The sequence below is a fragment of the Lipophrys pholis genome (assembly GCF_963383615.2).
Source record: "Lipophrys pholis genome assembly, chromosome: 1".
In the NCBI taxonomy this organism is placed as follows: Eukaryota; Metazoa; Chordata; class Actinopteri; order Blenniiformes; family Blenniidae; genus Lipophrys; species Lipophrys pholis.
The window spans coordinates 37,959,902-37,984,742 of NC_137635.1; the positions used below are offsets into that span (position 1 = coordinate 37,959,902).

A 24,841-nucleotide genomic window follows, 5' to 3' on the forward strand; every position below is an offset into this window, starting at 1 on the left:
AAGCCAGTCTTGGGGTTGAGTTCAGATAGGGTTCCCCATTCTTTGCAGAATTTGCTGTTTTCTTCTACAGTCCGGAATCATGATTTTGAGGCTGATTGGGGCACCTAAATTTTCAGTAGGTGTGAATGTGAGTGAGCATGGTTGTCTGTCTCTCTGTGTCTGCCCTGTGACTCTCCATAGTCAGCTGAGATCAGCTGAGCTCAAATCAAATTACAAACTGTGTGATGGTCTCTTCAAAATTAGGAGAAAATCTGAAACTTTGCATAACAAACTATCAAGTATAACTATCAAAGATGAAGCAGTATTGAAACCGTTGATGAGCAGGTTGTGAGATGCTCCGAGGAAAATGGTTGATATTTGTTTACCTGTTCAAAAACTACACATGGCCATTCAATTGATAGATTATAAAAAACATTATTCAAGAGTCAGTCCATCCATTTTCCTTAGCTTTATCTAACTTAGGGCTGTGGCCCGCTGGACCTGAGCCCAGCTGACTATGGGTGAAGGTAAAATACTTCTAGGATACACAATCTAAAGGATGGACTTTTTTAAAGCAGTTTAAGGAAAATATTTCATTTGCAGTGATTATGAAAAGTAAAAATAGTTTTTTGTGCCGTCTACTGATACATAAAGAAATTGGATTTCTTCAGAGACATTGGTTCACGTCACAGTCTTTGTCACACATGAACTGCTCCACTTAGAGATTACTAAAGGTTTCTCTGACAACCTTCTGTCTCTGTGTCTCTCCATATCCACATTCCCCACTTGCAGCTGTAAGTAAACTCTAGTACAGGAGAATCAGGATGAAAAGATGGCAGCCATGCTTTTACCAACGGGTCCTGATGGCTTGCGGCCGTTCACTCGCGAATCCTTGGCTGCCCTGGAGCAGCGGATTGCGGAGGAGCAGGCCAAGAACGCCAAGGATTGCCACGAGGCTCAGAGGAATGCAGAGTCTCCCAAACCCAGGGCCGACATGGAGGCAGGCAAACAGCTGCCGCGCATTTACGGTGACATCCCAACAGGACTTGTCGGGATGCCTCTGGAAGACATCGATCCGTTTTACTACAAGAACCAGAAGGTGAGAGTTTGTTAGAGTTCGAAAAGTGGCTGGTTAGATGTTCTGATGGATTCGCAATAATTAGAGAAGTTTTACCAAAAGTTATTAATTATAACTTTGGTAAAAGTCCATATTATTACAGTATCTAATTTTTAAAAAACACCATATTCCCATTGGGTATATAAAATGCCACCTACCTGTAAACAGTATATTTACATTGAACATACATTGAATTGACAAGAAGAGAAAGACCTCGGAGAAGATTAATGTATTTAGTGTAGTAGTACATGGAGATTGTAGCAGTACAGTCGAGGAGGCAGCCAGGGGGTTAGGGTGAGATGGAGGCACAGATGAACCGCTGTGGAAAGCCCTGAAGGGAGGAGCGAAAAGATGAAGGAGAACATTATCGTTATGGAGACCAATGAGAAGCATCGTGTATCTCTGCAGACAGAGATATACGAAGCTGTGAGTTGTGTTTACTGACACATCCTGTGAACGATAAGAGGCGGCACCGCTCCTCTATGTTCTACCAGCCGTTGTTATGATCAGTAGTACTGTGAGTTTGAATTCACAAATACAAGAGTACTATTGTTTCCAAATGGATTCTGCATAAAATACGTTTTCTTTAGTGTGCAGGTTCTGTGGGCGGGGTGTGAGAGAGGAGCAGCGAACAGTAATCTGCTCTGCCAGCAGTCCAACTTTGATCCGTTCCACTAATGCAAGAAGTTATACTTCATAGTTTATAGAAGAAAGAGAAACTGAAACACAAGTTGAACTAAGGTCTAATTCAATTTAAACAATCAGGTTTTAATGAATTAAGAAAAACACTATAATCAATATAATCATTAGTATTAGTAATATTGTCTGAAGTGGTAGAAAATACTCACATTTCACACATGGATCCAAGAGTTTTAGACGGGCACAAAGTCCAAAGAATGATTGACACTAGTTTGTTAGCTTGAAATACACTTTAGTGTTTAATGTATATTGCTGTGAAATAGTGTTCACGTACTACGTTTGTTCAAACAGGATTTGCTTGTTGTAATCACCTCTCCTGTTGAAACTAAAACAATTTCTTCTTGGTACAATTGCACTGGTTTTTGTTTAAGTCAATATCAAGCTTTAACAGAATAAGAAATGTTGGACCAAAGAAATACCACAAAAAGATTCTTCCTTTCAAAACCTTTGCTAGATACTAACTTTGTCCATCAATCGTCTTGAGGCAACATTTTTGGAACCATGTTCAGACAACTGGGTCCTAGAAATGATCTTAATTCTATTGATAGGTATCGATAAAGCCTGAATAACTGATTGGAAAATGCTGGTGTAGAAGTACCAATCAGGGTTACGCTGTTTTCCAACGTGTCCAGTGATACATTAAATTGTCATCTGCGCTCGTGGTACCAATCCTTCAAATCAGCAGATGTTTTTGTGCCGAATTTATGAAGGGCTGATCATGACCAGTGTTACTGCTTCTCTTTAGAGATCTCTTGTGGAGGCAGAAATAGGATTAGCAAGTTTTGATTTGCAGAGTCGGTAGATCAGGCTGCCGCACATTAATGTGCTGCTTATGGCGAGATGAAAAAGGGCCGTGGCAGCCATTCTCAGGGTCTCTTTGTTTTGGCATGTGATGCGCTGCTGGATGGGAGGATTATCCAAAGAGGAAAAAAAATAAATATTTAAATAAATGCCACATCTGTTAGGGAAAGGTTCAGCCCGCTTTGGAGTTGCCTCCATTATCTGCACTGGCCTCGCTGGCTGCGTGTATGGGCGCTTGCTGCTCACTCGCTTCTTGGAGGCAGAAGTGCTCACAGATGGTAGACGGCGAGGTCGATTCACAACAGAAGCTTTGCCGTCTTCGTCGCTCTGTCAGACAGCAGCTGAACTGCTACTCAGAGCTGCTGTTACGTTTCCCTGCAAAGCTTTCAAAGAATAGAGCTTTACATACTGACACTTCCTTCGTAGATGTAATGACACGTAACCTTTTTTTTTAATTTATCAATTGATAATGTATTATTGTGTTAATATTGATCTATGTTTCTCTTTTTCTTTTCTTTGCAGACTTTTATAGTAGTTAACAAAGGGAAGGTCATCTTCAGATTCAGTGCCACATCTGCACTTTACATATTTAGTCCTTTTCACTGCATCAGATCAGTCGCCATAAAAATCTTAGTTCATGCATATCCTTTTCAAGTGGTCAGTTTGAAGGTTATTTTGTGTTTTCTAAGTTTCTTTATGATGCCCTTACATATATCACTTAGTCCAACTAAAATAGATGTTGTTAAGTGCTGTTGATTAAGATCCAAGATTTATTATAGTTGAAATTATTCAATGAGAACTGATGTCAAGGGAATCAAGATTCAATAGTTTTACACCGAGTAGAAATATTCTAATACAATTTGTCAGTGTCTTCACATTTGGAATAACGTAAATGACCCCACAGAGGGCCAACTACCGTGAAATGTTGTCATTTTAATAGTATTTTTATAGCATTATTAGTTGAGATTTCAGTCTTTGCCTGTCACACTGGCGGATAAACCAATTTATAATATTTACTGATTTCCTCCTGTGGACTTCTATTGGATTTTTCCATAGTCCCAGTTTTCAAACAGCTCTGTGACGGTCCTCTCTGGCATCACAAACCAAATCCCTTCATATCCCTCTTTTAATCTCTGAAATGAAATAAGAGCAAGGAGATTTCACGTCATGTGATGGCTGCCTATTAGTTCTCAGACGGACGATTCATATTTTACATGCAGGATGGAATATTTTTTTCTTGGAACTCTTCTGTGTTATTGATTACAAAACATGTATGTGATGATAATGTATGGAAAATACCAATACTTCATATAGTTTTTGTAATTTTTGTAAAATAGAAAAATTGCAATAATATGCTCTAATGTGGAAGCTGAACAAATTGACCAAACCACTGGGATGAATTGACGACTTCTTTTTGTTTTGATAATTGAGAGTATAGAAGTAAACTTGTATGAACGTTCTAATAGTTTCATTCAGAAACGTTTTAATTTCTATGATCACGTCATTTGTCAAAGTCCAACAGATCCTTTGTTATGATCTTATCCATGAGGACAGTAATGATATCACTCTCCTGATTTGATGCAACATGGAATTTACTTACATTTCCTATAATCTCCTCTTACTGTAGTCATAAAGCTGATGTCACGCACAGTCACCATTTATCCTAATGGATATATTTCATGGGATCATTATGAATCATTCCGTTCTCCTTTGTTAATATTGTCACCAAATATTGTACTGTGGATTTGTCTTGTCACAATATGCTTTCCTTAACAATTGTCTACATTGTTCAGCTACTTCATAATGTTCACAATTCTGACCAATTGCTTCTTCATGGCCATGTCCGACCCCCCACCATGGACCAAGTATCTGGAGTAAGTACAAGCAGTATTTCAGTTGTTTCATGATCCGCAACTGTGTCACATGTGTTCTAATATAGAGTTTTCAATGGGGTTTGTTGATTTATCAGTGACGGGTAAAGACTCAGTTAACATGTAAGTATTTCATGATGCATTCCATATTTACAGCCCTGGGTGGGGTGTTGCATGCAAGACGGCATGGAATATTGAATGAAGCTGGCCCAAAGAATATTGTACTGTGCATGATGTTAAAGATTATCTGAGCATGCAACATATCTGCATTTATGCCTTCATTATTTTACTTTTTACACTAATTAAAAGATGGGGAATATAAAGTCGGACTTCTTTTCATGTGAAAGGTTACAAATCTCAACCTATCATTTGTCTGCTATTTGGCTATATTTAGATAAAATAAAATGAGGAAACTACAAGTGTCATATGTTGTTATACTGTATTTGAAACATTTTTGTGAGTATAGATGACAATAATAAATCACCAGTTCCAAAAGAATTGATAGGCTGCGATAAACATGAATAAAAACAAAATGCAATAATTTCAAAAAGGTCTTTTATTTAGAATAATACCAAAAACGACTTAATATATAACAGCAAGTGAGAAGTCATACGAGTTCAAGACATATGTGTGTATTTGATATTCACTGGCCGTATGTAATGCTCAAAAAACAAAAAGTCCAACTTTTTTTTAGCGTCACCTTTTCTTCGATCACTAATGTGTGAATGTTTGAAAAGTAATGTGAATAATTGTTGGGGTTCTTGCAGAGAACTGTTGTCGCATTCTGTTCTGATTTATTACCACCTTAACAGTCATCAGCATTAATAGCAGTCAAGGTTTTTTGTTGCACCGGTTCCGACATTTTATTTTAGAAGTATTTCTCCTTGAAATTCGAAATTAGCATGTTTTATTGTTTGTCAATGCATCAAATTTACGTTTTCATTTGACAGATCATTCCAACCTTTTTGGAAATTGTTTGTTGTTGATACACTTTTCTTATTTTGAAAACAGTTTAAGCATGTTATTTCATATCCTGTCATTCTGTGACATAATTCCTTCATGGTGTTATTTTGAAGCCATATAAGTGTTTAACCGTTAATGTCGTGATCATTTTCAAAGCTCAGATTTGCTGACGGCATTTAGTGCTAATGCATTAATCTTACTCTTCTGCTGTAAATATTTTCCAGGTACACCTTTACTGGCATTTACACTTTCGAGTCATTAATAAAGATGTTAGCGAGAGGATTCTGTATAATGCCGTTCACCTTCTTGAGGGACCCGTGGAACTGGCTGGACTTCACTGTCATTGTCATGGCGTAAGTCTCTCTCATACTAATAATGTGTAGCTACACTGTAAAACATCAGAGCTATAAAATGTAAGGATGAGGGACGAGACTTAAAAAAAAGTTTTGCATATTGTTTGTGTGAAATTGCTCAATATGTGTAATGCAAGTAGCAGATTAGACAGGGGATTTCTCTTTCACGGTGCATTGTGGCGTACAGACAACATATTTGGGAGAAAAATCACTCATGTAAAGTTTATGCACACATCAAGAAATTATCATTTTTAGTAAAGAATGCAAAGAATACCCGAGGTCTGGTGGAAAATGCACTTTTGTTTTTAAGTGCTCGTGAAAAATCTGAATCAGCAGTAGAAGCACATTTATAACAACGTGTAATTACTGGCTAAAATATTAATATGTTCGCTGGTAATAGTATAAAAAGCTGTGTGATTGTTGGATTCATTCAACAACAGGATGAAAAAACACATTTCCAAAATGATTCCATATGTGTTGTGATAACTGGTTTTCTACATTGTCTTTAAGTTGAAAAGAAAAATCCTATGCATTTCTGTCTAACATGTTTTGTCTTCGTATCAAATTATAGATACGTGACAGAATTCGTGGACCTTGGAAACGTCTCTGCATTGAGAACCTTCAGAGTACTGCGAGCACTAAAAACTATCTCAGTTATTCCAGGTGAGATGACCGTTGAGCTCAAAGGAACGACCCCAAACTCATGACCCTGACACAGACTGGGCTCAGGCTGATTTAGCGAAGTCAGGCAAGGAGAATTCAATAACAGTCGGACCGTCTAACAGAGGACAATCTAAAAACAAGGTGTACAAGCAGGCAGTGGTCATTAAAAATCAGTCTTTATGTAGGAAAGAACTAAATTCTTTTTGAACAAGTAATGATGCACAAGATTTAGTAATAAGAATGAACAACTGATGTGACTGAGGACAGCACACACAGTATTTACACACACGGGGTGGGGAGACGACACAATACAGCCGACAACACTCATGGTAATCAGAGTGAGAACTTTATGTGCAGAGCTACAAGATATTACATAGAGGAAGTGCATATGAAAACACACACAACAAAGTTGTCTGTTTCTTCTTTCCAGCTGTTTGTGATGTTACAAACCAAGCAATACACTGTCTTATCTCCTCGTTCGAAGGTCTGAAAACCATCGTCGGTGCCCTGATCCAGTCTGTGAAGAAGCTGGCAGATGTGATGATCCTGACCGTCTTCTGTCTCAGTGTGTTTGCACTTATCGGCCTGCAGCTTTTTATGGGGCTCCTGCGACAAAAGTGCGTCCGCAGCTTTGCCCACTGTGTCAACTCTTCATACAGCCACAACACATCTTTCATCTGCAACAACCGAACCTGGAGCTCCACCACAGACTTCATCACCAGCGAAGGTTAGTCACGAACCGAAAACACTGGTGCTGGGTTTGAAGATGGCATTGAAACCTGTGCCGTATCTTTACTATCTAATTAACCTAAGCAAGATTTTATTTTATTTTCTATTTTAGACAATTTTTACAAAGTCGAAGGAGCAAAGGATGCCTTAATATGTGGATACGGAAGTGATGCTGGGTAAGTGATTGTTCTCATTGCTCATGGCTTCGTTTGCAGGGTGTTGCATGACATTGAAAAGTCCACCTTCTTGTGGCTTTCGCTTCAATGTCATATCATTCATACATAGAAGCATGTGCACAGAGCTCAACCCTGGTCAGTTTTTCTTTTTGATTTATAGAATCTTGAACATTTTAGCTCTAATAGTTTGATTGTGTGACACAGAGGCATAACGCATGGAGAAATGATCCGATCAGAGGGAGGGAGGGAGGGAGCGTATGAGAGGCTGCACACAAGACGACATGTGGCACGGATAATCAACCGGCTCCACTGGAACCCTTTACTCAGAAACATGGAGTTACCAGCTGGAGAGCGCGGGGGTCTTTGGAGATTTCATCATTTCAAAAGCTCTGTGACATGATTAGGTTAACTGGTGTAGGCCGGATGACTTTGGATTGATATTGTGCTATTGTTCTAAGGAGAAACTGCACTCATAACTCCGAACAGAACCTCAGACGAACATCCATTCTCTTACAACGTATAAAGAATCTAAAATATACCAGAAGATATTCAAAGATTTATACAATAGCTGCAATAGATGAATTGTCAGGAGACGAAGATTCATATGCAAAGATATGTTTCCTGTGCAGTGATGAACTTTGTTCCCAATCAAAGGCACTGTGTGAAACCATCCAAATATTGCTACTCAGCCGACGCACTAAATAATCCTGTAAATCCAAGTGCATTTGAAACAAGCACAACAGGATGACTCTGACCATGCCAGGCCCAGTTCAGGGGTTATAGTGAACTAAATACCCATCTGTGTGAATCTGAAATCCTGCCGCTCTAACAAATGGCTTCCATTAGGTGCTCTTCTTAATAATACAAGATAATGGATGATAGCAAATACAATGATGATCATATAAAGCTTCTGCAGGACATTTCAATTATGTCTCTGTTATTTATCTTTTTTTTAAACTGATATATTAAATCTTTAATGTGATATGTTTAACATAGTGGTCTTTTCTCAGTAGATGTTTCCCCTAAAGTTGAAGCATTTTAGCACAAATTAAAAAAATCTTGTTAAAAAGCATTACAATTTCTATGTATATTCTCATTCGACCAGGTAGGAGGGTTCAAGTGGCTTCATCAGCTCATCATTGAAATGCTACAATTAAGTTAATCTGGTCTTATCACCTTCCTGTGGGCTCACCACCTGCGACCCGGAAACGGATAAGCGGAAGAAAATGGATGGATGGATGGATGGATGGATGGTCTTGTCACCATTATGTAGCAGAATAACAAAGGGGAGATTTTAAATGTTCATTGTTTTTACCTATCTTTTAATACTGAGGAGCTGCACAAAATAAATAGATTTAACTTCAAATGTATTTTAATATTTGCCTCTAGCCTTTCTACTATTTTAAGTACATCCATCCATTTGTGATACTGTTTTATCCACCATTGGTACTGGAGCTGATCAAAGCTGGCTATTGGTGATAGGAGGCTACACTGTCCGGTCAGTTTTGGTCAAAAAATGTGTCTTAATGTTATAATGTTACCCATAAAGAAAGAGTAATTTGTGGTGGAAACCAGGATAGAAGGTAACGTGACAGACAGGAATACAGGCAAGATCATGCTGTCATAATAGAGAATGCATACAATGGGAGTGGGGAGACGAGGCACAGTTAAAAGCGATCAACGATACTCAGAGTGAGGGAGTATGGAGGAGAACAGAAGGGCAGAGCAACCAGACACTAGAAATCGAAGAAGAGAAGGTAAACACCAGTATGAACATGAAACAAGGCAAGAAGGATAACTGGAAACTAAAACCAGTACTATAACAAATCACATGAAATACTGTGCCACCAGAAACCATAAGGTAATACGAGAGTAAAACAGAAGGTAAACTAGAAAAAAAACAAAAAACAGGCTATCATAAATAGAGCTATAAGAGCATTTCAGCCCGGATACTGAAAGAAGTTCTTAGATTTGGGAGATAAAAATGGTTATTGAACCATTTTATACTTCATTTTTTAAGTGTCCCCGAAACTTGTTTGCATTAGATTCTTATTTAATAATCCAAGTTGGTTACACTTCCTTACTGGCATCAGTACATAGCAAGCCTTTTAGTTTTATTCTGACTCTGTAACCTCTCCTCTAAAAACAAAGCAACTTGTTAATATCCCAGGTAGTAACATTCTATTCAGTAAATTGTGTCAAAGCAAGAAGAGGAAACATTTCACAACATTCAGTGTGAAATTATGTAATTAAACTCCCTTACATAGTAGGTCAATAATCTCAGACCATGACCTGTCCAGCTGTCCCACTTACAAGTCGCTGAAATTGAACTGTTTTTGGATTTAATGTCTGACAATTGTTTTTCTGTCATGTGTGGAACTCTAGCTTCAAATTGTGACAACATCCAGTCACAGTGAGATATAGCAAATATTTTTCAGTATTTATTTATTTTTTTATATTTATATCTTTTTTGGGGGGAAGGGTGGTTAATCTCACTCGTGAGGACTTTTTTGGTTTCTCTTGTAAATCTTAAAACAGCTCCATCATGTCCTAGAAAATCGTATCTGATAGATTTATATCTGTCTTTATTAAAAAAACGTAAGATTTCATGGTTAGACTGATGTTCCATCAACAATGACACAGATTAGTGGTCTGGTTTGCAGTTTATAGGTTAAATCAACCATATGGTCGCTGATGTTTTTGTTGGCAAATGATTAAGACAGCTTTTTAACTTCTGGGACATTTTAGATGCAACTTTCTGAGGCTGGCTGTGGAGACAGGCAAGATATTAAGCAGGTCAGGATGGAGGACGTAAAACATAGAGGATGCTTAATCTTTTGAGTGTATTCCAACAAGTAATCCCTGAGTAGATTTCCAAATTAAAGCTTTGGATACGTTATGATGACACACACTGTCACACGCATGCTCAGAAGCGCACATAGACACGACTTGGCACACATGCACACACACACCCACACATTTTCAGATGATATTTTCAGCCTCGATGGTTAACAAGTTTGTGGAAAATGATTTGCTCAAAGGCCTGTCCTGTTTCTAGTGGCGCCTACTGTAGAGTTCAGGCAAATGCTTATCCCCCATATGTAAAAGCCATTGTGCATTAAAGATTATTACTGCCTGTATAGATAACGTTAATGTTTGTCCTTGACTATACTAATGTCCGCATAGAAATTCACCACCTTAACACCACACAGGAAAAGTGACAGATGTTGTTCTGTAGCAGCAAACTGATGTTATACGGTCAGAGGTCCATCCCTCCATCCCTCCATCTTCTGCACTGATGTATGCATCGCAGGGTCATTGCTTAACCCCTTGTCCTGCTGGAGGGAATACTCATTGTTGCTTTGAGTAAATCAGTTATATGGCCGCATGGTAGTCGTTTAGTGCTTAGCACTGTTGCTGTAGCGAGAATATTCCGATAGAAGCTATTTGGTTTCTTTAAATTGTTTGTATATGTGGATGTGATCGTGTGACTGCCTGTCCTTGTTTGCCCTGTGATGGACTGGTCACCAGGGTGGTCCAGGGTTTACCCTGTATTCACTTATAGTCACTCATGATCAATTCCATGTTAGAAATAAGAAATAGAAAAGATAGTTGGATTGACATTCTGTCTTATGACTTGATTAAACTGTTGATTTTGAAATAATAATGATGACGATGATGGTAAATGGATCAATAAAGACACAGGAACAAACTGAGGGCTTAAATACGCAAATCAGGAGGCAGACCATGACAAGACGGACCAGGCCACACCCAAGGGTGAGAGGGAGCACAGAGAAGGACACAAACGTAGGGCAATAAACACTGAACAGGCCAGGAGAAAAAGAAAAATCACACATCAGGAAACATGAGCAAATAAAAAAAAATACATAGATACCAATGGAACAATAGAACCAAAGGAACAAACTATGATAATGTTTGGAAGATAAGTTAATGCATTGAAGTATATTATCGGTGCTTAATTAAGTATGAAGAAAACGGTTCCAAACTAATGGATGCAACAAACACGACTTGAGCGAGTTGTGAAGGATCCTTCAATGCAATCTGCCTTTAAAATAACCATATACTGTTCCAGTAAGTAGTAGAAAGGGAGATTTATGAGGTGAACCTGCTTTAAACTAATCATATTTGGTATGTGGCATTAAGATTAAAACTCCCCTTAGAGTCAAGTCTAATTTTCACAAAGCATCAAAATATAAAAGAAGGGACAGTAAAAGTAATCTACAACCCTGGAAGAGACCCTGCAGGGGTAAATAGGTAAGCAGATTGTTAACTGGTTGAGGCGTGTCGCAGAGCAACAGTGCAGCAGAAAGATGTGGCTGGCTTCACGCAGCCTCCTCTGCCCTCTCTGCTGGATATTAGTGAGCATTCCTGCTTAGCTGCCTGTTTGGTGAGATCTACAGCTGTTCTCACAGCAGTACTCTCCTGCCCAGCTGTTTGCCAGCCATTACGAAATTATTCCTAACTCAGATTGACATGGCAGTCCGGCTTGTTCTCAGCTGCTGGACTTAAATATTTGCTGTAATGCCACTATGCTGACAATGAAGATCAGAGATAGAGGCATGGTGCTGAAATTTTTTGAATTGCAATTTGATATCCATCTGGATCAGCATAATCCCTTTTGCCGCAGTGCATTTTAGAGCTCCTGTCTGAAACGTATTTCAGGTGCCCTCTTCAGTAGAAATAATGGTGACGATAGTGTATGTACTTACCGACTCATCCGCTTCGCTCCTCAGTGGGGTCAAAAGCTGCAGAGTGACATGTAGATACTGGAGATAGTTTCACCTCTGGTAATGGGCAGCATTGACATGACAACTCAGCTATATCTGTCCCTGCTGCTTGTCAATTAATTGTGTTCAGTGTTTGTTTATCACTCCCGTGTTCTAATCATCTCTCTTCCACCTTGATTGTTTATGCATCACAGGAAGTGTCCAGATGGATTTGACTGCCTGAAAATAGGAAGGAATCCAAACTATGGCTACACCAGTTTCGACACCTTCGGTTGGGCTTTTCTGGCACTTTTCCGACTCATGACACAAGATTACTGGGAAAAACTGTTTCACCAGGTGAATGATCCCCCAAATAATTGTCTATCATTTGTTTTGTGTAAAACTCACACTGTTAATGCACTGTTCACAGTCTGTTTGTTTTCTTTTAAATAATAATAATTAAGAAAGAAATCTAATAATGGAGCTCAGCTAGTTTCTTGTGGACAGACTCTTAGTATAGGTAGCATTTGTTATGCATTTTCACAATTTGGGTGTATATTCAGGCGCATCTCGAAAATTCCTAATGTATTGCACCAAAAATGTTAGTGCTTGGAACTCACCCAGGAAGCTTTTCTTTTGTATCTAAATAGAAATCTGGGCCAATTTCTTGGGTATAAATTCCATAATTCTGCTCATCACATTGACAAAACAACTTTGTGAAACCTAAGTTTTAGCCATGTGTACATTAACTGTTTCTCCAACTGTTTGAGTGACTCAATACACCATCTTGTGGTGCAAACTTGTACTGCAAAACTAAACAGGCTGGGGACAATTGAAATACTTGCTGACTTTGATATGTATACCAGCACTCCAAGTGCATTTGTGGTGATATTATGTATATTCTTTTTGATTGATTGTTTTAGGTTAAACTGATTTACAGCAACAAATATTGCATAATGTACTTAAAGAGACGGGACCTAAAACAGCTTATTTAAGAGTGGATATTGACTTAGCAGCTCCATGAAACCACATGCAAGGTTTTCTTAAATCATGCAAAGATCCTTACTTGAAATCGTTAGACATGCGCAAATAGATGCCCTCTTTAATTCCACTGCCACAAACACTAAGAAAATTCTTAAAGGTGCGATAGGACGTGCTTTGCAAATATTCTCCTCTGCAGAAAAAGATAAAAACTCACACGCTGCAAGGTTAAAAGTAGATTTTTTTCAACAGCAAAGTGAACCTTGTATTTTACATATTTGTCCTTTATTTTTAAGACATAATGACACATCAGGGCAATTAGGCGAGTTACACTAAACTGTTACCCTTCATTGCACTGCATTAATACCAACCTAAAAGCATGATGCAGGTTTTAAATGTCAGAATGTTTTCTATAATTGTTTTGTTTCATTTTATTCACATTGTGTCCTTATTTCTGCAGACTTTGCGCTCAGCAGGAAAGACCTACATGGTTTTCTTTGTGCTGGTGATCTTCCTGGGATCCTTCTACCTAGTCAACCTGATCCTGGCTGTTGTGGCCATGGCCTACGAGGAGCAGAATCAGGCAACCATCGCCGAGGCCTGGCAGAAGGAGAGGGAGTTTCAGCTGGCTATGGAGCATCTTAGAAGAGAGCAAAGAGTAAGAGCAATGCAAAAGCAAAGCTTTCATGGTTCTGTGTATGTGCTTGCAGTGTAAGCTTAACAGAAAAAAAGAATTGCTCTCCACACTGGGATGTCGTTTTCTATTGTTGAAGTTGGCAGCAAGAAGACAAGCACAGGAGACGGATTCAGTGTTGTCCCCAGAGCTGTCACCATTCTGTCAGAAGACAGGAAGTACACGACGAAGCAGCAGAAGAAGAAGATCTCACAGGACATTTTCAGAGGAAACAGCAGAGGAAGCTGCTGATGAGAAATTGGAACCTGAGGATGAACCAGTGGTATAACAATCAACAGACACTCTGTGAGCTATCTTTAATGGTTTAAACTGTTGGAACTAATCTTATCATCTGTATCTCTGTAGCCCCCTCTGTCACCATTGCCAGTCCACCCCCTGCTGGCCACACTCTCCTCTCACCCCCTCAGTACAAGGAGAGGAAGCCAGGTCAGCATCTTCAGTGTTTTCCGGGCTCGCAACAACTCAGAGGCGGACTTTGGGGATGATGAGTACAGCATTCATGGTGACGTCTTTAGGAGTCGCGCCAATTCCACAGCAACACCCTGGAAAAGGAGAGCGGGCAGCGTGAGGAGCCACTGCTCTCAAGTGTTCACCCCCAGCCTGAATGTCAATGGACGGCTGAACATGTCCCTGGACCACAACGGGGTTGCCTCCATGGGGTTGCTCACCCCAACGTCCATGCCAGCTTACAGCATGGAGAGAGTTAGGGAAGACACTGTAAGTGATCAAATCCTGCACGACCAGATTGTCCTCAAAATCTCCCTTATTGCATTCATGTTACACTGATCACCAAATGAAAAGACAATCAAGCTAATTTTATGTGATTTTTAGGTATTTTCAGTTTATCGGAAGCCATCCAATGCAGAAGATACAAGTCCCAGACTTCTTCTCCCGCCTTCCCCGACAGTGACGGAGCCTCCTCCAGTACCCAGAAAAAGAGGCTTTAGCTCTGTCAGCTTCCTGAGTGATGCCATGGATGGTGCGTCCATTTCAACATTGAAAACTTTGTCAGAAAATCACCTTACCTATGCTAAATCTGCCTGTGAGAGTTTTATGTAGAAACCATGCCCATCATATAGCTGTCCTTTCAGTAGATCACGATAATCACTCGTCATTTGTTTGAATTTGTTGCTGAAATACTGAATATGAGCTAGTTGTGTGTAGAATCTATTTCAGAACACGATACACGATAACATAGCCCTTTTGCTTAGAGTGAAAAGGACAAACATGACCCAGTTTGAATTACATAAAGCTGCTTGTATAAAAATTTAAACTTCTTGAGTTTACACACTGGTTTTTGTATGATCAGAACAAACGTATATTCTCAATCATTAACATTTCAAACATTTAGATTTTTCTCAAATCTGCAGATATAATTGACCCAACCAAAACTGTTGTGTTTTCAGTCTGTACACTAACCTGCCTGTTACATCTAGTACATGCAAATATTTAACCCACACGTCTCTTTGCAGAGCTGGAGGAATCAAGGCAAAAGTGCCATCCATGCTGGTACACTTTCGCCAAGAAGTATCTGATATGGGACAGCTGCCCCTGGTGGTTGAAGTTGAAAGATTGGGTGAAGCTCATGGTGATGGATCCATTCCTTGATCTGGGGATTACTATATGCATTGTGCTTAACACCCTCTTCATGGCCCTGGAGCACTATCCCATGACTGATGAGTTCAACACTATGCTCTCGATTGGAAATCTGGTAAGAGCATTTTTAGTAGTAAGTGTGGGGAGAAAGGTTTCCAGCATTGAACACTTCACCCTGAGGTGCTGTACTGTGCAGAGGAGAGTGCTGAGATAAAGTTTGTGCAGCACTTAAGGTTGTTCAGGACAGGGGGTCAAGTGTTGGTGAGAATTTCCTCTTCAGATTATTTGTGATTATTCTTGGTAAAAAGGATTATTTTTAGCATCAGAAGTAGCAGACTTAGACCTCCTGTATTTGCATTTTGACATCTCCTACTGGCGGATGACAAAGTCCTTGGTTCTTCAACTATGGAAACATGCTCTTTAGAAGACACATTTAAGAAATAGCATCCTGTTTAATAATTTCACTTCATACAACTTTCTTTTGAGAATTTCTTTTCTGGAGTGTTAGGAGACACATAGAAATAACATTTTCAACATAAAAAATACCTTATTGCACACCAAACACACAATTTCTAAAAGGATGAAGAATTGATGGATTGGGGTGATTATGTCTCAGTTTTGCAATTGTTGTTCCCCACCATATGAAAAAGTCAAGGCATGTAGCATGACTTTTAGATGGACATCCGCCTGAGAACAGATGTGAAACCCACCTCAAAATCTCAGCTAAAAGATTTTAGAATCATCATGTGTCACAAAACCAAAACATCTTTCAAAAGGTAGGTAGAGATAACGGAAAGCTGAAAGCTGAAAGGAAATATTTGGTGTTACAGAAAATGCAACACGTGATTATACCTCTGGAAATTTGTGTTGGTTTATTTTTCATCTCTCATTGTCTCTCATTGTGTGTTTGTTTTCTTCAGGTTTTTACTGGGATCTTTACAGCTGAAATGGTGCTGAAGCTGATTGCCATGGACCCTTATTACTATTTCCAACAGGGCTGGAACATTTTTGATGGCGTCATTGTTTGCCTCAGTCTCATGGAGTTGGGCCTCTCCAATGTCGAGGGTCTGTCCGTCCTGCGATCCTTCAGACTGGTAACAGCAATTCGTTGAGCTTATCACTGATTTTCTTTAAGACTTTCAAAAGAAGGAACCAAAGCAATTTCAACATGAACTCTTCACTCGTATGTCAAATATATTTTACAACTCTCTCATTTGCTTCCTTTCTGTTGTTCCCATCTTTAGTTACGAGTCTTCAAGCTGGCGAAGTCTTGGCCCACTCTCAACACTCTTATAAAGATCATTGGTAACTCAGTGGGTGCCCTCGGCAATCTGACACTGGTGTTGGCCATCATTGTCTTCATCTTCGCTGTGGTGGGCATGCAGCTGTTTGGCAAGAACTATCAGGACTGTGTGTGCAAGATCTCCTTTAACTGTCAGCTGCCTCGGTGGCACATGAAGGACTTCTTCCACTCCTTCCTGATTGTGTTCAGGGTGCTGTGCGGCGAGTGGATCGAAACCATGTGGGACTGTATGGAGGTGGCCGGGCAGCCCCTCTGCATCCTGGTGTTCATGTTGGTCATGGTCATAGGGAATTTAGTGGTAAGTACTTCATATCTAAACATCAACATCGCTAATAACTAATGTTTCATGTGATCTCTTATTTCTTTAATTTTGGCAAATGCCACTAAAGCTGTGAACAAAAACCAGATCCAACTGAGCAGCATGGAGTATGTAGTGGTCAAATGCTGAGTTTACACATTTATTAAGCATTAGTCAAGCTTGAGCAGTCACATTTCAGTTTTTCATATTAATAAACACGCACTTTTAACAAACTAGAGCCAAAATATGAGGCTAACTCAGAGAGACAGACAATCACACCATTGAACTGTAGAAAGAAAGTTGGAGAAAGTCCATCAATGCATCGTCATGCCAACTCAACACAGAAAGGCCCCCAGGCCTGTAATGGAGCTAACTAACTAAATAAATGAATTTATGTTTAACAGTTTATGATGACTCCAAAGAATTTGTTTCAATGCCACCAGCTGTTTCTGTTTTCATATGCAATGAATAATGCCACAAGTAATCAGGGATATAATTGCACAAGTGAGAACTCTTGATTGCATTGCATTATGGGAACGATGCATTCTTCAAAGAAGTTGTTATCACTTTTGCCAGCGACACTGGTTCGAGTGCTTTTCAATGTATGCATGCTGCTTGTAGGAGTATTCGTGTTGTGTTTGTTTGTAATTTCAAGCTTCCCATCGTTCAGATTAACATTAGCAGATCATGTCTGGACTACATAAGCCATCTGTTGTCCTTCCTCAGTCATATACGTATGTGGACATGTTGTCCTGCAAACTGTAGCCACAACAGACACAGTGAGTTCGAGAGCAGCTTTACGGCTGCACCATATCCTACAGAGGTGAACATTTTATGCAATACTAATAAACTAATGAACCATTTATGGTGAAACTGTTAGCTGAGTACAGTCTCAAGGATTAGACGAGGCCACAGAGCATTACCAGTGTCTTTCCAGACTTTGCAGCAGGTACTGATTTACACACATCTAACGCAACTCGTGCATCATAGCATGCAGCTGTTCTTGTGGAAAATGCAAAATCTGTTTGACAGTTCTGTTTGTGCACACAGCAGGGCCATAGTGAGGAAGCATATATTCACTGGACCACCCATATGGTGATTTGTTGTCCAGCTGTCTCGATGTAAGCTAACGTTAATGAGAACAGATAGAAAAAAGAAAAAAAATCCCGGAAGTATAAACAGCCGGCATCCAAAGGATTCATTTAGTCAGTGTTGCTTTACTTCAAACGTGGCTTAATTCCAACGTTGATACTTGATATATAAACTGAAGTTATATAACACTCTTTTAGTCGGTCTCTCAGAAAAGAAATCATGTTTTGTTTTTGTTTTTTTCATAGCCACGTCTATTTACACTCACCCACAAATCAATGTTATGGTTTTATAGTTCTTGACACTAAAATGAAATCACTATCCATTCTATTAAATGTTATTTTGAGATGCTACCAGTCAGTGTTTCTCTCTGTAATATTCAGCATATTTGGATACTAACTCTGAACCTCATCTGCATAAAATTTAGATAACTTGAATATCCTGCCATGCTTTAAAAAAAAAAATAGAGCTCATGAGGCTATGATTGTGTGGTTCCTGCTGGATGTGGTTCAAACACCTGTTCCCAGGATGCCCTCAGTCCCCTCTGCCATTAAATGTTAGTTTGTCCCACATTTAATCCTATGCTCTGAAATATAGCTGTCTCGCAGAAATGTTTTAAAACCTTTCTGGTTAACTCTAACATGTTTGTTAATCTTTGGCAGGATAATGACGGTCACTGTCTTCATGCAGAATTAAATACATATTAATGCATACGTCGAGCGTTTCACATATAAACCCACAATCACACAGGTCAAGTAACATGTAGAGTAGACGTTTCATTTTCAGCACATGAACTGATTATACTTTTTTCTCTGTGTTACAGTTTCTTTTTGAATGCAACACCTGAAACCAGCATAATGATAACAATGACATTATTATCATTATGCTTCTGAAACTATTTTACTGTGCCTTTCTGCATGAATTTGCATTTTATTTGAAACTTATGTTTGCATTGTTGAATGCACATTTTAAAGGCTATGAATGCGAGGCATACAAATCTCTATTTTTATGGTGATATGTTCTATTGTGAGTAAATTGGCAAAACATGTCTTTATTAATTATCTGTAGGTGAGATGTTGTCTTTTTGTAACTTTTCTTTTTTTCCCTATGTTATGTTTGCTTCCTGACTTCACAAATCACCGTTACATCTTAAATACTCATCAGCAGTGTCCCTTCACTAAATTAAAGTTACACTCTAATGAGTTCAACGAAAAAGCTCTCAGAAGCCTCACTTAGTATCAGCTGGTAGATGCAGACACCTTCAGTAGCTCTATTGCCTAGTTAGAGCAAAGAACAGATCACAGTGGCGCTCCTTATGGAATTTAATGGACAGAAACTCTCTGCACATGAATCGTGGGAAAGCTGTTTATCCAAGGGATTATCCAGGATGCTTAGGGGCGAGAAGGTCGGAGGGCATTCATCACTAATCATCTGCTCATGCTCCCCATCTCTGACTGGCTCAGTGGCTAAAGATGATCCTTCCCAACTGTGCACATCACCCATGCACACAGGGAGTGTGAACATGCAGAGTACACACACATACATCGCAGAGATGTGCCTGATGCCGCTGCTCTCTAAGCTAGTAGGCAGATTACTCTGGAGTTGGATGTTTTGAAACTTGACTTGAGAGTGGCTGCAACGTCAGAAGCCATATGTGTGTTGCATATCTTTGTAGAATATCCTCCTGAATTACAATGCAGGATTTACCAATGTTGACAAAATAAGTGGGACATCATGTCAGGCATTAGGTACACTTGTCCTTTAGCCGCGCTTTGAATACAAAATACGTGTAGATCCAATAACTGCGGTAAATGTAGTTACACTGCTATTTTGAGGCTGATGGGCTATAAATTAAGAGCAGCCGCATAATGTCTGTAACATAATGTCTGTCTGTTCGCAGGTGCTGAATCTCTTTCTGGCTCTGTTGCTCAGCTCCTTCAGCTCTGACAATCTCTCTGCTCCAGAGGAGGACGGTGACTTGAATAACATTCAGATCGCCATTGCCCGCATCCACGCTGGCATCTCCTGGCTGGTCTCCAGTGTTTCCAATCCCTTTAACCACAACTTGAAGGATCAAAAGCAGAAGGCCAAGGAAGTCAGTCAGGCCATAAAGCCAGTTGGGAACCACGTGGAAAGCAATGGAGCAATTTTGGGATGCTATGGAGAAAAGTATGTCATCCCAGAGGAGGACAGCTATATGACCAACCCCAACCTGACCATCGTTGTTCCCATCGCACCCGGGGAGTCAGATGTGGAGTTTCTGGAGGAAGAAGAGATTTCAGAGATCTCAGAAGACGAAGACAACAAACCAGTGAGTTTAGCTTGAAGCACCTGTTTACATTTTAAATTCAATTTCTATTTACTGACATTTGGGTGGTGGTGGGTGAGGGGTGTTGGGGGGGGGGGGGGGGGGGGGGGGGTTGCATTATAAATCTGAGCTGTGATGTGATGTCAGTCGATGTAGTAGTTGAAAAAGCAGATTGCTTTTTAGAAGAGGCCCGATGCAACACACTCTGACATTTCTCACAGCATGACAGAATTAATCTGTGCGATGAGTTTACATCCTATGATGACTGTAAATCAGAGGTTGTCATAGAGGAGGGGGATGAATCCCCCTCACAGCACGGCTTTGACCATATTACACCCTCCCAACTCTTATGTATGTGTTGTCTTGACCCAAGCAGTAATTTATAGTTGAATGTCAGATATCCTGATCTTTTTCATATTATAAGATAAGATGGTTAACCGTGTTGACAACCAGCAGGCACATTTTTTCTAATTCAACGAAACATTTCAGCCATTTTAGATTTATATGAGTGCAAAAAATACAATTTACAATACAAATATACAGCTTTTTTTTTTTGACTAACAGTTACCTTCATTAAAGGATTGTAGTTTATGTCTTCATTGTTATTTTTACACTGCAAGATCATCCCGTTGGAAAGTCTACATGTTTGACAAAAAGCCTTAAAGTTGTCTCTTTTGTCAGTCGGTCACAAGAATGTTCTCAGTTGTTTCTGGATTAGGTTTTAGGTTGATCATATTTTTTTGGAGCTTCCCCTCTCTGTTTGCCCGGTTTTAATTGAATTTAATATATTTCAAATTGTCTTGCTGTGATCTACCGCTGCACATGTTAGAAGTATCAACCATAGTGAGGGGTTAATGACAGGGCAGTAAGTAGCTTTAGAGGTGGGGGTGGGATGTTCAGTGTATGTGAAAACACAAGGCGCTAATCTGTCCAGCAAACAAGGTTAACTCAGATGGAGACTCGTGTCCTGATTACAATCCAGATTTCAGACCAGGCAGGTTATTAAGAGTTAATGTCACGTCATGCAGTGAACATCTGGCAAAGGTCTCTCAAAATGATGAGCTTGTAAGGGGAAAGGGGAGCCAAAACAGAAAATTATCACTGCATTATTATCACTTGATATTGTGAAAACAAGGTGCCACTAGCTTAACTTCATGCTGTTTAGTATGTCGGGATGAGTCGCACTCAACATGAAGTAGTCTTGTAATTTGTCATTTCTTTCAACCAGATAGTGTAAGATATTAGAGCACCAAAAGCACAGATGTAAATTGCACACTTAATGGTGTCTGAATTCCTTTTACATGCTTTGCTTCAAGGGTGCTGCCATTGTTCACTCACTGCCTGGCTGTAATAGTTTATCGAAGCGTTTGAGTAAATCAGAGCTGTTAATTCGTTTGGCAGCGTCTGTGTTTTTTTCCTACGTTCACAATTTGAAATGTTCGCTGTTGAAACTGCCAGTAACTTTAGGGTCTGTGTCATTAGAATAAAGCCCTCACCATCCAAAAACATGTCAGCATTTTTCTAAACTCCATGTGGGAAATTAATCACGGTGCAGCTTATCATGCCTCAGAGCAGCACTACCATCAAGAGACCTATTGTATAAGAATAAGTCCCATGCAATATAATACTGTGGCATTAACTTATGCTTATGTAAGGTGTCGGTTAGGGACCACTATGTGGCATCCACAAATTTGGATTTACTATAAATTTGTCCACGATCTGTATGGTAAACACAAGATTATTATATTTTAGCACAAGGACACACAATATGAATAAAAAATGATAGCTTCATGAAAAGGAATCATAATCAAATTTGCAGCCTTCCTCTGCAGCACAGGAATAAACATGTTATACCCATCTACGTTGGTTTGAAAATAGATTAGAACAAATGTTGATGTTTTCATTAGAAAGCTCTGAAGGGAAGGTGCACAGAAAGTCCAGAGGGTTGTCCGTTGAGGTGGTGGCTGTGTCGGTCCTGTCCTGCCTGGCAGGCCGACAGACGCAGGCCAGATGTGGAGCCAGGCCCTGCAGAGCAGATTAAACTGACACAGCTGAGCGGCCTGTAGTCTGGCGTCCTCTCTTCCTCTTTCCCTCCCGTTCCCTGCTCCACACTCAGAATTAGGCATCAGGGAAAATGGAAATGAAAAAAGCCTCCTCCGACCTGCCATCAGCTTAACAGGACATCAGCAGCTGCTCAGCGTTAAAGACGGGTGCATTTTACGAAGTCATTCCTATGCCCCGTGGGACATATGCTGTCCAGGTCTAAAGATGTTCTGAAGCTCTGGACGAAATGTAGAAAACTGTCGACGGGGTATTCTGTCGGGGTATTTAGGTTTTAATACGGCAGCTATTTCAACTCCCCTTCATGACACTCTTAAAAAAATGCTCATATTCATATACTGTATAGTTTTAAACCTAAGACAGGTCCGTTTGGATCCTCTCACATGGGACCATGCCATAAGGCACAGAGAGCATAACATAAGGAACATAAGAGCTTTTAAAATCCCAATGAGGGAAAAGTTAAAAAAAGAAATGTATTATAATAATTCTACTGGAGTTTTCTGGTCTGTGATAAGGATAACAAGACTTTTTGTGTTTCACAATTCTCACTAGTATGTTGTATTCATTGAGCTTAAAATTGTTTATTCTGACCTCAGGATTTTTCTTATTTTACAAACTTTTTGAAAGGTAAACGTTCAAGAATCAGCCGTGTCTTATGTTGTTAAGTAGTCATAGTCTCTCTAAAGTGTACATCTCTCATGGTTGCTTCCATGTGACTTTGCTTGTAACTGACTCTCGAATTGTATACAGTGTTGACTCATCACATACTATCAGTGCCTATTGTTTATATATTTAAATACTGACGCTGGTATTGTTGGAAATCTTTCCTCCGCGTCATGTGGATGTTCCTAATGCCATTTTATGAGATTAAAAATCCACCTTTGTCCTATGAATCTTTCCCAATATGTTGCTGTTGCAAAAACACACACAAATCCCATCAAAATTGTATTAAGGCTGAGAGGAGATTGAAAGGTATAGCATTGTGTCAAGGTAAACTAGGTTTGATAGGATAAATCCACTGAGCAGAAACCACTCAGGTTCGACTTACCCTTCTAAGGAAATTGCATTTTAGAAATGCCACAGAAAGTTTTGGAAACAGAAAAGACCCTATTGTCATTTCATCCTGGTCTATATTATGTGCTTGATATGCATAGCACATTAGTAATGTGTGTATGATTAATCAAGCGTTATTTTAACAGAGATATTTTACTCTGCAGGAGCAGATCAGCCTGTCAGAGGGCAGCACAGTGGATCTGAGGAAGCCGGGAGAGGAGGTGGACGATTTATCCGAGCTGGCTGAGGAGAGTATGGAGCCAGAGGAATGCTTCCCAGAATGTGAGTAATAAATGTAATGAGAGAACGACGGTTACAAAACTACTTGTCCTGTTAATTGCAGATGTTTGACTCTGCCTACTCACAATTAATTATTTCATGATTCTAAAAAATGTTTTTATTGCATGTTATTCTCCTTATTGTCCTCCTTAATGTTGTTTTTATTACATAGTGATGGAGGAATGAGGAGTAAGAAAGGTGGGGAGGAAGATGGGAGGGGCTCTGTTTTAAAAATGCCCTTTTTGCTACATTTGATTGTATGAAACGTGCTTTTCAAATATTGACCGATTGATGTGCTGCCTTGTTTTGGTTTTTTTTCTTTTTTCTTTTTTCCAAATTTTATCAATTGAAATTTCACAGGTGAAATTGCACAGTTCTAATGGTCTGTGATGACTTCTGTGCTGCCTTGTTTTTATGTGGTCATCAGTTTGCACGAGGCACTGTCAGTGCTGTACCATCAACACCAGCCAGGGTCTGGGCCAGGCGTGGTGGAGGCTGAGGAAGACCTGTTACCAGATTGTGGAGCACAGCTGGTTTGAGACATTCATCATCTTCATGATCCTGCTCAGCAGCGGAGCTTTGGTGAGCCTCAAAGGCACTGTTAGAGGAGTGAAGCAATGTCATACACACAGTCGTTCCATTTCAATAAGAGACAAAGATTACACTTTGCTGTCTTGCTATCAATATCTGCCTCCCATTTACTCAGCAGCAAACAGGGTGAATGTCATTTCATCCCAATGTTCTGAATGCTTCATTATGAAGTAGCAACACTGAACTGTGGGCAGTTTGAACAAGCAGGAACCTGAATCAGTAACTCCTGAACCAATATACAGTATATTCTTTGAAAATACAAGTCTAAATTTGTAATGTAAATAGTTTTTCAGAAAACAAAACACTGGAAAACTGCAGGTCTGAAAACCTCATGTTTTAAATGTGTTTTATTTGCTGTTAAAGGATTAATGGAGCTTGAATACAGCTGAGGGAGGATGGATGAACAAAAGGCCGATGTCAATGAGATAAAATCATAAACTAATGCTGGATTAAACTCATTGCATTGTTTCCTCCAAATCCCTTATGTGTGTAAAGGTAATTTGAATCCAG

The 24,841-nt window shown here is 39.6% G+C and overlaps 2 protein-coding genes across 2 annotated transcripts in view; both read left to right on the forward strand.

The window, feature by feature from the left end:
- Positions 1–811: 811 nt before the first annotated feature.
- On the forward strand, positions 812–4,229 carry LOC308111503 (sodium channel protein type 2 subunit alpha-like; the record flags this gene model as incomplete). Its single annotated transcript, XM_080466439.1, has 3 exons — positions 812–1,078; positions 3,119–3,253; positions 4,224–4,229. The coding sequence occupies 3 exons, from the start codon at positions 812–814 to the stop codon at positions 4,227–4,229; spliced, it is 408 nt and encodes a 135-aa protein (XP_080322565.1).
- A 170-nt stretch (positions 4,230–4,399) lies between these two features.
- The window catches only part of LOC308109103 (sodium channel protein type 2 subunit alpha-like), a gene marked incomplete at both ends in the record, with an annotated part of 28,892 nt that continues 8,450 nt past the window's right edge, over positions 4,400–24,841 (forward strand). Inside the window, 16 exons of the mRNA XM_080462474.1 lie at positions 4,400–4,470; positions 5,655–5,783; positions 6,355–6,446; positions 6,931–7,173; positions 7,288–7,351; positions 12,294–12,435; positions 13,520–13,717; positions 13,833–14,015; positions 14,099–14,470; positions 14,603–14,732; positions 15,226–15,464; positions 16,270–16,443; positions 16,594–16,950; positions 19,940–20,350; positions 23,626–23,743; positions 24,168–24,322. Of these exons, the coding sequence (XP_080318600.1) occupies positions 4,400–4,470; positions 5,655–5,783; positions 6,355–6,446; positions 6,931–7,173; positions 7,288–7,351; positions 12,294–12,435; positions 13,520–13,717; positions 13,833–14,015; positions 14,099–14,470; positions 14,603–14,732; positions 15,226–15,464; positions 16,270–16,443; positions 16,594–16,950; positions 19,940–20,350; positions 23,626–23,743; positions 24,168–24,322 (3,078 nt within the window). The remainder of the gene's footprint in view (positions 4,471–5,654; positions 5,784–6,354; positions 6,447–6,930; positions 7,174–7,287; positions 7,352–12,293; positions 12,436–13,519; positions 13,718–13,832; positions 14,016–14,098; positions 14,471–14,602; positions 14,733–15,225; positions 15,465–16,269; positions 16,444–16,593; positions 16,951–19,939; positions 20,351–23,625; positions 23,744–24,167; positions 24,323–24,841) is intronic.